This window comes from Staurois parvus, unplaced genomic scaffold (assembly GCF_062004578.1).
Source record: "Staurois parvus isolate SC_StPar_1 unplaced genomic scaffold, SC_StPar_1.0 ptg003145l, whole genome shotgun sequence".
NCBI classification, from domain to species: Eukaryota; Metazoa; Chordata; class Amphibia; order Anura; family Ranidae; genus Staurois; species Staurois parvus.
In genome coordinates this window covers 25742-39150 of record NW_028320941.1, presented here as the reverse complement: position 1 = coordinate 39150, position 13409 = coordinate 25742, and the positions used below count along the sequence as shown (strand labels likewise).

The window sequence follows — 13409 nt, the reverse complement described above, 5'->3', positions numbered from 1 at the left end:
GATCGATGTTTATAAACAATGTTACTTTGTGTCTCTCTATATCCCGTCTGATCGATGTTTATAAACAATGTTACTTTGTATCTCTGTCTCCCATCTGATCGATGTTTATAAACAATGTTACTTTGTGTCTCTCTACCTCCCGTCTGATCGATGTTTATAAACAATGTTACTTTGTATCTCTCTATCTCCCGTCTGATCGATGTTTATAAACAATGTTACTTTGTATCTCCTTGTCTCCCGTCTGATCGATGTTTATAAACAATGTTACTTTGTATCTCTATCTCCCGTCTGATCGATGTTTATAGACAATGCTACTTTGTGTCTCTCTATATCCCGTCTGATCAATGTTTATAAACAATGTTACTTTGTATCTCTATCTCCCATCTGATCGATGTTTATAAACAATGTTACTTTGTATCTCTCTATCTCCCGTCTGATCGATGTTTATAAACAATGTTACTTTGTGTCTCTCTACCTCCCGTCTGATCGATGTTTATAAACAATGTTACTTTGTATCTCTATCTCCCATCTGATCGATGTTTATAAACAATGTTACTTTGTGTCTCTCTATCTCCCGTCTGATCGATGTTTATAAACAATGTTACTTTGTATCTCTCTATCTCCCGTCTGATCGATGTTTATAAACAATGTTACTTTGTGTCTCTCTATCTCCCGTCTGATCGATGTTTATAAACAATGTTACTTTGTATCTCTCTATCTCCCGTCTGATCGATGTTTATGAAAAATGTTACTATGTATCTGTCTTTCTCCCATCTGATCGATGTTTATAAACAATGTTACTTTGTATCTCTATCTCCCGTCTTATCGATGTTTATAAACAATGTTACTTTGTGTCTCTCTATCTCCCGTCTGATCGATGTTTATGAAAAATGTTACTTTGTATCTCTCTATCTCCCGTCTGATCGATGTTTATGAAAAATGTTACTTTGTATCTCTCTTTCTCCCGTCTGATCGATGTTTATAAACAATGTTACTTTGTATCTCTCTATTCCATTTACATTATCTCTGAGTTTAGTTACGTTTTTATCTTCATTGCAGAAATGCTCCTTTCATACTGAAAATTGTCCTTAGTATGTGTCAGATTGTAAGCTCCTTTGGTGGGCAGGGAATGGAGTGAACATGCCTGTGGGTTCTGTGCTGTGAATTTCATCTTCAGTAAACGATTGGCAGGAATGTGTTTTGTTTTTATGCGTATTGAATAGCCGTGCCGAAAAACCAACCAGAGAACTGATAAATCCGGCTGGGAATTTGTAAACGACAGAAAATTCAACTATTTTACCTTTTTATGATACCCCTGTAAGCTTGTGACACTTTCTATGTAAAAGGCAACAAGCAGCCTGTAGGGGGCGTATCTGGGACTTCCCTTCTCTACATTACTAACAAGTGTTCCCAGATAACCAGACCATTGACATCCGGGGGTGAGGAGGATGAAAACAATTCGATAAATCTTGGATGGAAAACAGAAATCCAGAGCAGGTTGGAGAGCTCCCTGTGCGCGTCTCAAGGCTTCATTTTATATTGACTGCACCTTTAAACTTCAGGTCAAAAGACTTTTTTTCCCTTTAAAGCAAACCTTTCCTGAGGGATCCATGGAGACTGGCATTGGCAATCGAAGATATCTAAAGATGTTCTCCTACTACACTGACCAACTGGGTTCGGTAAGGTTTGAGTTACTGACCTGAACTGAATATATTTATCTGGAAAGCCAGACATTTATCTGCAATCTGGTTCCAGGTCAGGAATGAGAAGTAGAAATGGCTGCTCCCATAAGTCTCTTTAAGAAAAGGTTCCAAAGGTTTGTGGACACTTGACCATCGCTCTTATACGACCTTGTAGAGCATCCCAGTCCGAAACCATGGCCATTAATATGGAGTTAATCCCTCCTGCTTTCATGAAGAGTAATATTGAGTTTGCTTCAGTTGTGGCTGTCCTCCTACTGTGCCCTTTCGTAAAAATACCAGCTCCATAAAGACATGGTTTGACCAGCTTGGTGTGGAGAAACTCGAGTGTCCTGCACAGAGCCCTGACCTCAAGCCTACTGAACTCCTTTGGGACGAATTGGAACACCCATTGACAGCCAAGTCTTTTTTTTTGGTGCCCAATGTGGGGCTCAAGGTATGATTCAGTCTTCTCATCCAACATCAGCACCCGACCTCACAAATTTTCTTTCGGATGAGTGGGCAAGGGAACTAAATTGCTCAATTCAACCCAAAAGCGTTCAGTAGGGTTGAGGTTAGAGCTTTGCACTTGACATGTTCTGATCAGTTTGGTGTGGAGGACCTCATGTGTCCTGCACGAAGCCCAAACCTCAACCCTACTGAATGCCTTTAGGGTGATTTGAACACTTTAGCTCCTTTGCCCACTCATCCAAAAGAAAATTTGTGAGGTCAGGGTTTGGGATGAATTAGAACACCCATTGCCAGCCATGTCTTTTTTTTTTTTTTTTTGGTGCCCAATGTGGGGCTCATGGTATGATTCAGTCTGCTCATCCAACATCAGTACCTGACCTCACAAATTTTCTTTCGGATGAGTGGGCAAGGGAACTAAATTGCTCAATTCAACTCAAAGGCGTTCAGTAGGGTTGAGGTTAGAGCTCTGCACTTGACATGTTTTGATCTGTTTGGTGTGGAGGAACTGGAGTGTCCTGTATGAAGCCCCAACCTCAACCCTACTGAATGCCTTTGGGTGATTTGAACACTTTAGCTCCTTTGCCCACTCATCCAAAAGAAAATTTGTGAGGTCAGGGTTTGGGATGAACTGGAACACCCATTGCAAGCCAGGTCTTTTATTTTTTTGGTGCCGAATGTGGGGCTCAAGGTATGATTCAGTCTTCTCATCCAACATCAGTACCTGACCTCAAAAATTTTCTTTCGGATGAGTGGGCAAGGGAACCAAATTGCTCCATTCAACCCAAAAAGCGTTCAGTAGGGTTGAGGTTAGAGCTCTGCACTTGACATGTTGTGATCAGTTTGGTGTGGAGGAACTGGAATGTCCTGCACGAAGCCCCAATCTCAACCCTACTGAATGCCTTTGGGGTGATTTGAACACTTTAGCTCCTTTACCCATTCATCCAAAAGAAAATTTGTGAGGTCAGGTACTGATCTTGGATGAAGACTGGATCACATCTTGAGCCCCACACTGGGCACCAAAACAAAAAAAATTTACTTGGCTGACAATGGGTGTTCCAATTTATCCAAGACGTATTCAGTAATGTTGAGGTCAGGGCTCTGTGAAGGACACTCAAGTTCCTCCACACCAACCTGGGCAAACCATCATGTCTTTATGGAGCTGGCTTTGTACACAGGGCCACAGTCATGCTGGAATAGAAAAGGATCTTCAACAAACTGTTACCACAAGGTTAGAAGAACACAATAGTCTACAATGTCGTTGTGTGATGTAGTATTATTAGTACTTATTACTGAAAACACCTGAATTCCATCATTTGGAGGGGTCTCCATAGTTCATGTGCATCCAGGCACTGTTAATACTAGAACATACAACTCCATTTTAAACAATTTTGTCCAACCTTGTGGTGAAGGACCTTTTCTGTTCCAATATGACTGTGCCCTTTTGTAAAAATGCCAGCTCCATAAAGACATGGTTTGACCAGTTTGTTGTGGAGGAACTCAACTGGAAGACCCATTGCTAGCCAGGTCTTTTTTTTTTAGGTGCCAAATGTGGGGCTCAAGGTGTGATTCAGTCTTCTCATCCAACCTCAGTACTTGACCTCACAGATTTTCTTTTGGATGAGTGGGTAAGGGATCTAAATTGTTCAATTCAACCCAAAGGCATTCAGTAGGGTTGAGGTTAGAGCTCTGTGCAGGAGACTCAACATGGTTTGATCAGTTTCTTGTGGAGGAACTGGAGTGTCCTGCACGGAGCCCCAACCTCAACCCTACTGAATGACTTTAGGGTGATTTGAACATTTAGTTCCCTTGCCCACTCGTCCAAAAGAAAATTTGTGAGGTCAGGTACTGATCTTGGATGACAAGACTGGATCACACCTTGAGCCCCATGTTGGACACCAAAAAAATGACTTGGCTGGTAATGGGTGTTCCAATTCATCCCAAAGGTGTTCAGTATGGTTGAAGTCAGGGCTCTGCAGAACTGTCAAGCTCCTCCATACCAAACTGGGCAAACCATGTCTTTATGGAGCTGGCTTTGTACGCAAGGGCACAGTCTTGCTGGAATAGAAAAGGGTCTTCACCAAACTGTTACCACACTGAAAATGTTCAGTAGGGTTGAGGCCAGGGCTCTGCGAAGGACACTCAAGTTCCTCCATGCCAAAACTGGGAAAACCATCATGTCTTTGTGACGCTGGCTTTGTACACAGGGTCACAGTCTTGCTGGAATAGAAAAGGGTCTTCACCAAACTGTTACCAAACTGTTACCAAGATGTTCAGCAGGGTTGAGGCCAGGGCTCTGCAAAGGACACTTAAGCTCCTCCATACCAAACTGGGCAAACCATGTCTTTATGGAGCTGGCTTTGTACACAGGGGACAGTCATGGTGGAACAGAAAAGGGTCTTCACCAAATTGTTACCACACTTAATATGTTCAGTAGGGTTGAGGCCAGGGCTCTGTGAAGGACACTTAAGCTCCTCCATACCAAACTGGGCAAACCATCATGTCTTTATGGAGCTGGCTTTGTACACAGGGCACAGTCATGGTGGAACAGAAAAGGGTCTTCACCAAACTGTTACCACACTAAAGATGTTCAGTAGGGTTGAGGCCAGGGCTCTGTGAAGGACACTCAAGCTCCTCCATAGCAAACTGGGCAATTCATGTCTTTATGGAGCTGGTTTGTATACAGGGCACAGTCATGGTGGAACAGAAAAGCGTCTTCACCAAAATGTTACCACAACATTGGAAGAACACAATAGTCTACAATGTCTTTGTGTGATGTAATACTACCAGGACCCTTCACTGGAAACACGTGGACCCCATCATTGGGAGGGTCACATACTATCAGTCATAGTAGCAGTGGTGGTCAGGTGCCCAGAAATTCTTGGTTATATAGTATGAGAGTAACTGTTTTACGGACGCAAAGAGCAACCCAGAGGATAAGGCATGTCACCCTTCCCATCCAATGTGCTGCCAAAAACATGAGAACAATTTGCACATAACACATCATTCGGTATCACTGCTCAGACAGAAGATTCGTGAATTGCGATAGCTATTTCTCCAGAAAATACTTTCCAATTCCTAAGAACCAAAAAAAATGACCGGGGCGATTGGGCTGTGGGATAAAAGCGTTCAGTGCTTAAAACTTCAACACATAAGGTGCCCCATAAAATTCCTGGCCGGAGATCCACCCTCTGCCTCGTGTCCGGGCCGGAGAGTTTGCCTGGTCATCAGTAGCAGGATAAAAAATGTATCATTTTCTATATAAAATTTGATACAAACATTATCAGGAGTTCTTTCACAGGAGGACATTTTCTGTTACGGGTTTACCAGTCCTGTTGTAAAGAAAATATAAAGGAGCCGTCCAGTTGCTGAGCCTTGTAGTTCCTCAGCAGCTAGAGGGCTGAGGTTCTCTTCGCTTTCCTAAACAGATCACAGAGGGGGGGTCAGCTGTCTAGCAACGTATCCCCTGTCTGTGGGTTTCGTTAAAGCTCTGATCCCCCCCCCCCCCCCACCAAACCTCTCCGACCAAAAAACAAATACAAAAATATGACGACTTTCCACAATGGGTCACCAGCTTGACGTTCCCTACTGAGTCCCACAAGACGCTCGGGGAGCGGCCATACGCCTATTTACAAAAGAAGACTTCCCGGAAATAGAAATCTAGCCGAGTGTAAACACTGAGATCTGTTCTTCCTCCTCTTCATGGCAACAGAACGAAACACACTGTGTGAGCGAAGTCATCGGCCCATAGACAGGAGAGTAAGACACAAGTAGGCGGCCAGCTTTCTTTTTCTTTCTTTTTCTTTCTTCTCCTGGTTACTCGCAGGCCAGTTTGCTGTCAAAGCTGGACAGGGCTATGGCGAACGCCTGCAGGGCGCACATGGGGTAATTGTAGTCCATCGTGAACACGTCCTCCGCTACGCGACCGAACTGCATGACAATGTAATCCGCTGAAAGAGAACAAACATTGCACTTTAGGTCAACAATGTAACTGTGTATCTCCTGTCTGAATAATGTACACTAGATTACCAAAAGTATTGTCCCCGCCCTCCCAATCATGTGATTCAGGTGTTCCAATCCCCTCCCAATCATGTGATTCAGGTGTTCCAATCCTCTCCATATCATGTGATTCAGGTGTTCCAATCCCCTCCATATCATGTGATTCAGGTGTTCCAATCCCCTCCATATCATGTGATTCAGGTGTTCCAATCCCCTGCCAATCATGTGATTCAGGTGTTCCAATCCCCTGCCAATCATGTGATTCAGGTGTTCCAATCCCCTCCCAATCATGTGATTTAGGTGCTCCAATCCTCTCCATATCATGTGATTCAGGTGTTCCAATCCCCTCCCAATCATGTGATTCAGGTGTTCCAATCCCCTCCCAATCATGTGATTTAGGTGCTCCAATCTTCTCCATATCATGTGATTCAGGTGTTCCAATCCCCTCCATATCATGTGATTCAGGTGCTCCAATCCCCTCCCAATCATGTGATTCAGGTGTTCCAATCCCCTCCATATCATGTGATACAGGTGTTCCAATCCCCTCCCAATCATGTGATTCAGGTGCTCCAATCCCCTCCATATCATGTGATACAGGTGTTCCAATCCCCTCCATATCATGTGATTCAGGTGCTCCAATCCCCTCCCAATCATGTGATTCAGGTGTTCCAATCCCCTCCATATCATGTGATTCAGGTGTTCCAATCCCCTCCCAATCATGTGATTCAGGTGTTCCAATCCCCTCCCAATCATGTGATTCAGGTGTTCCAATCCTCTCCATATCATGTGATTCAGGTGTTCCAATCCCCTCCATATCATGTGATTCAGGTGTTCCAATCCCCTCCATATCATGTGATTCAGATGTTCCAATCCCCTCCATATCATGTGATTCAGGTGTTCCAATCCCCTCCATATCATGTGATTCTGGTGCTCCAATCCCCTCCCAATCATGTGATTCAGGTTCTCCAATCCCCTCCATATCATGTGATACAGGTGTTCCAATCCCCTTCCAATCATGTGATTCAGGTGCTCCAATCCCCTCCCAATCATGTGATTCAGGTGTTCCAATCCCCTCCATATCATGTGATTCAGGTGTTCCAATCCCCTCCCAATCATGTGATTCAGGTGTTCTAATCCCCTCCCAATCATGTGATTCAGGTGTTCCAATCCCCTCCATATCATGTGATTCAGGTGTTCCAATCCCCTCCATATCATGTGATTCAGGTGTTCCAATCCCCTCCATATCATGTGATTCAGGTGTTCCAATCCCCTCCTAATCATGTGATTCTGGTGCTCCAATCCCCTCCATATCATGTGATACAGGTGTTCTAATCCCCTCCCAATCATGTGATTCAGGTGCTCCAATGCCCTCCCAATCTTGTGATTCAGGTGTTCCAATCCCCTCCATATCATGTGATTCAGGTGTTCCAATCCCCTCCCAATCATATGATTCAGGTGCTCCAATCCCCACAATATCATGTGATTCAGGTGCTCCAATCCCCTCCATATCATGTGATTCAGGGTCTCCAATCCCCTCCCAATCGTGATTCAGGTGTTCCAATCCCCTCCCAATCATGTGATTCAGGTGTTCCAATCCCCTCCCAATCATGTGATTCAGTTGTTCCAATCCCCTCCATATCATGTGATTCAGGTGTTACAATCCCCTCCATATCATCTAATTCAGGTGTTACAATCCCCTCCATGGCCACAGGTGTATACAATCAAGCCCCTAGGCATGCAGACGGTATCTACAAACATTGGTGAAAGAATGGGTCGCTTGCAATATTGAACCCTACGGACTAAGACTGGGGGGCCATTAAAGGTCATGTGTGTGGGAAGGGCGGGGCCAACTCAATATTGAACCCTACGGACTAAGACTGGGGGGCCATTAAAGGTCATGTGCGTGGAAAGGCCGGCGGCCCAATACTTGGGGCAATATAGTGTATATATACGGGGGGGCGGGGACAATACTTGGGGCAATATAGTGTATATATACGGGGGGGCGGGGACAATACTTGGGGCAATATAGTGTATATATACGGGGGGCGGGGACAATACTTGGGGCAATATAGTGTATATATACGGGGGGCGGGGACAATACTTGGGGCAATATAGTGTATATATACGGGGGGCGGGGACAATACTTGGGGCAATATAGTGTATTTATACGGGGGGGCGGGGACAATACTTGGGGCAATATAGTGTATATATACGGGGGGGCGGGGACAATACTTGGGGCAATATAGTGTATATATACGGGGGGCGGGGACAATACTTGGGGCAATATAGTGTATATATACGGGGGGCGGGGACAATACTTGGGGCAATATAGTGTATATATACGGGGGGGCGGGGACAATACTTGGGGCAATATAGTGTATATATACGGGGGGCGGGGACAATACTTGGGGCAATATAGTGTATATATACGGGGGGGGACAATACTTGGGCCAATATAGTGTATATATACGTGGGGCGGGGACAATACTTGGGGCAATATAGTGTATATATACGGGGGGCGGGGACAATACTTGGGCCAATATAGTGTATATATACGGGGGGCGACAATACTTGGGCCAATATAGTGTATATATACGTGGGGCGGGGACAATACTTGGGGCAATATAGTGTATATATACGGGGGGCGGGGACAATACTTGGGCCAATATAGTGTATATATACGGGGGGCGGGGACAATACTTGGGCCAATATAGTGTATATACGGGGGGCGGGGACAATACTTGGGGCAATATAGTGTATATACGGGGGGGGGCGGGGACAATATAGTGTATATATATTGGGGGCGGGGACAATACTTGGGGCAATATGGTGTATATATACGGGGGGCGGGGACAATACTTGGGCCAATATAGTGTATATATACGGGGGGGGACAATACTTGGGCCAATATAGTGTATATACGGGGGGGGGACAATACTTGGGCCAATATAGTGTATATACGGGGGGCGGGGACAATACTTGGGGCAATATAGTGTATATATACGGGGGGCGGGGACAATACTTGGGGCAATATAGTGTATATATACGGGGGGGCGGGGACAATACTTGGGGCAATATAGTGTATATATACGGGGGGCGGGGACAATACTTGGGCCAATATAGTGTATATATACGGGGGGCGGGGACAATACTTGGGGCAATATAGTGTATATATACGGGGGGGCGGGGACAATACTTGGGGCAATATAGTGTATATATACGGGGGGCGGGGACAATACGTGGGCCAATATGGTGTATATATACGGGGGGGCGGGGACAATACTTGGGCCAATATAGTATATTTAAACAATATTACTTTGTATCTCCTGTCTGATCAGGTACAATGTATCCCAGGGGTCTCCAAAATGAGGGCTGCATGTGGCCCTTTGTTAGCCTTTATCCGGCTCTTGGGAAACTATTCCTCCCACTGACACCAATGATGGCCACTACTCTGCCTCCTACTGACCACCAACCCTGAGGCCATGTTTGCTCTCACTGATGGGGGGCCTGAAACATGTTCTACCCCCACTGGCCACGATCTGGCCCACAAACCGGCCCTTTGTTTGAAAAGTTTGGATAAAAACTAAAAATCACAAAGTAAATGGAAGAGATGTGAAAGACATTCCACTAGTGGCGATTTTGTTCCACTTACGATCGTTGTCGTGTATAATTTGGAAATTCTTCACAGAAGCCTGCGTGACGCGGCCGTGGAAATTCAGGACGTAGGACTGGGTGTCATCGTTCCAGACGGGGGTCTTGTTGTGCAGCTCTATGACGCTCTCCGTGCTCTTGTTCTGCCATCGGGAGAGAAGCGTCTCATGTTCCTGCAGAAAGAGAATCCCAATCAACAGGAGAGACAAATCCCTTCCCAGGTCTCAGGATACAAATCACACTCTGGGTCTCGGGACACGGTTCCCTTTCCAGATCCGGGAACTCAGCACAGGGATGGTGGGAACTCCTCATAATGGGCTCATACAGGGGCGGACTGACCATTTGGAAACTTGGGCACTGCCCGAGGGCCCGGGGTCAGTAGGGGGCCCCATGAGATGCCCCTGGTACCGTTTTCATAGGATTTTTTGAGTTTGGCAAGGACACAGGGGCCCCATGATCCCCTATTGCCCGGGGCCCCATGAGTTGTTAGTCCGCCCCTGTGCACATAGGGCGTACAGACCTGGGAACTCAGCACAGGGATGGTGGGAACTCTTCATAATGGGCACAGCGGGTGTATAGACCTGGGAACTCAGAACAGGGACGGTGGGAACCCCTCGTAATGGGCACAGTGGGCGTACATACCTGGGAACTCAGCACAGAGATGGTGGGAACCTCTCATAATGAGCACAGTGGGCATACAGACCCGGGAACTCAGTACAGGGATGGTGGGAACCCCTCATAATGGGCACAGCAAGGGTACAAACCCGGGAACTCAGGACAGGGATGGTGGGAACTCCTCATAATGGGCACAGTGGGTGTACAGACCCAGGAACTCAGCACAGCGATGGTGGGAACCCCTCATAATGGGCACAGCAGGTGTACAGGCCCAGAAATGCAGCACAGGGATGGTGGGAACCCCTCATAATGGGCACAGCGGGTGTACAGACCCGGGAACTCGGCACAGGGATGGTGGGAACCCCTCATAATGGGCACAGCGGGTGTACAGACCCAGAAATGCAGCACAGGGATGGTGGGAACCCCTCATAATGGGCACAGCGGGTGTACAGACCCAGAAATGCAGCACAGGGATGGTGGGAACCCCTCATAATGGGCACAGCGGGTGTACAGACCCGGGAACTCGGCACAGGGATGGTGGGAACCCCTCATAATGGGCACAGCAAGGGTACAAACCCGGGAACTCAGCACAGGGATGGTGGGAGCCCCTCATAATGGGCACAGTGAGGGCACAAAGCTGGGAATTTTGGGTGAAATGAGTTTATCTTGTGTATCATGTTGTCACAAGCGGTAGGTAGAAATCCTTCCAGGACGGAGGTAAGTACTCACATTTCTGGGTCTTATAGACACCCTCTCGTGGTCCATGTTCATCCCTGGAATAATCACACTCATTTTCCGAGGTCCTTTAAAGCCTAAAACGTTGGTTTCCTGGAGCAACAAAGACAAAATATTCCCATCAGATCGATGAACGACTCTTATGCAGGCCATAGATGGGGAGAAAACCGGCCGAAAATTCGTCTGAAAGAATAATCGGCCGATTTTCGGATCGTTAGTGGCTGAATTTTTCGGCCGTTTTTCGTCATTCTGACACATTTTTTTAATCGGTGAAGTTGGAAAAAAATCGGCAAATTCGGCCGATTTTCATGGCAATGATGGGCAAGTCAGCCGATCTTTTTACCGATTAAAAAAATGCGCATGAGCCATGACCTGCAAGAGGAAAAAGAAGAAACAGAAGAAGATGAAGACAAAAGAAAAGGAACGTCTGTACTTATAAATGTCACATAGAATCGTGAGGTGTCCCTGCAGAGAGATCCGCGATTATATCTGACATCTAAAAGTACAGCAAAGTTGTAACATTGTATCCATTTGTATCCGAATAGAAACATCTGGATCCGAAATGGACACAAATAGATACAATGTTGCAACTTTGCTATACTTTTAAATGTCAAATATAATAGCGGATCTCTCTGCAGAGACACTTCACTATTATATCTGCCGGCCGTAGACGGGACGAAAATCACACGAATTTTTTTTACCAATGGTGGTAATTAGAGATGAGCGAAGTATTCAAAAATTCGATTTGGCTGATTCGGCGAATTCGAGGAATAAATTCGATTCGATGCAAATATATTCGCTGTGAATTTAACTTATAAAAGGGTTTCTAGGCTTCAGAGAGACTTAATATTAGTGCAGAACACTGTACCTTTAATTTAAATGCCCTTGGAGTCTGCTGGGGAAGAGAAATAATACTGTCAGTCAGTATGACATGCAGATGAGTGCCGTCGATCTTAGAATCACCGCACACTTCACTCATTTGGGCAGTCACGGGGCCAAAACCAGAGTGTGGAGCCACAGTGTGGCGGTGGAGGCAGCAGCAATGGGAGGCCATACAGCACCCTATGACAAAAATGGAAACCACCAGCAGTGTGAGGAGACCTGAAAGTGGCACATGGCAGAGTGTGGCGATGGAGACAGCAGCAATGGGAGGCCGTACAGGGACCCATGACACACTCTGGACCTGGCAGCAGCATGAGGAGGCGGTACAGGGGCCCATGGCAAGAAGAAGAAGAGGAGGATGAGGATGAGGATGAAGAAGAAGAAGTAGGATGAGGATGAAGAAGAAGAAGAAGAAGAAGAAGTAGGATGAGGATGAAGAAGAAGAAGAAGAAGAAGTAGGATGAGGATGAAGAAAAAGAAGAAGAAGAAGAAGAAGAAGTAGGATGAGGATGAAGAAGAAGAAGAAGAAGAAGTAGGATGAGGATGAAGAAGAAGAAGTAGGATGAGGATGAAGAAGAAGAAGAAGAAGAAGAAGTAGGATGAGGATGAAGAAGAAGAAGAAGAGGAAGGATGAGGATGAAGAAGAAGAAGAAGAAGAAGAGGATGAGGATGAAGAAGAAGAAGAAGAAGTAGGATGAGGATGAAGAAGAAGAAGAAGAAGAAGTAGGATGAGGATGAAGAAGAAGAAGAAGAAGTAGGATGAGGATGAAGAAGAAGAAGAAGAAGTAGGATGAGGATGAAGAAGAAGAAGAAGAAGAAGAAGTAGGATGAGGATGAAGAAGAAGTAGGATGAGGATGAAGAAGAAGAAGAAGAAGAAGAAGAAGTAGGATGAGGATGAAGAAGAAGAAGAAGAAGGATGAGGATGAAGAAGAAGAAGAAGAAGTAGGATGAGGATGAAGAAGAAGAAGAAGTAGGATGAGGATGAAGAAGAATTCCATTCCAGCAAAAAGTGTATCTGCAGAGAGTTCCACTATTTCTGACAGTTCTCTGACAGTTCCTTCACATTTACAGCGGTTGAAACATTGTATCTATTTGTTTCCGAATAAAAACATCTGTATCCTAAATGGAAACAAATAGATACAATGTTTCAACCGCTGTAAATGTGAAGGAACTGTCAGAGAACTGTCAGAAATAGCGGAGCTCTCTGCAGGGACACTTTTTGCCGGCTGTAGAAGGGATGAAAATCGGCCGATCGGGGAAAATTCGATTCGTGCATCCGAAGTTTGCTAATATTCGGATTCGACGCGAATCGAATTTTTCCTAATATTCGAAACGAATTCCACTTCGCCAAGTTCGATTCGCTCATCTCTAGTGGTAAT

The 13409-nt window shown here is 45.5% G+C and overlaps 1 protein-coding gene across 1 annotated transcript in view; it reads right to left on the bottom strand.

The window, feature by feature from the left end:
• Positions 1-3408: 3408 nt before the first annotated feature.
• LOC149428546 (tubby protein homolog) overlaps positions 3409-13409 on the bottom strand; it is a 30258-nt gene continuing 20257 nt past the window's right edge. Inside the window, exons 6-8 of the mRNA XM_089667277.1 lie at positions 11142-11240; positions 9799-9970; positions 3409-6097 (exon numbers count right to left, since the gene is read on the bottom strand). Of these exons, the coding sequence (XP_089523403.1) occupies positions 5964-6097; positions 9799-9970; positions 11142-11240 (405 nt within the window). The 3' untranslated portion in view covers positions 3409-5963. The remainder of the gene's footprint in view (positions 6098-9798; positions 9971-11141; positions 11241-13409) is intronic.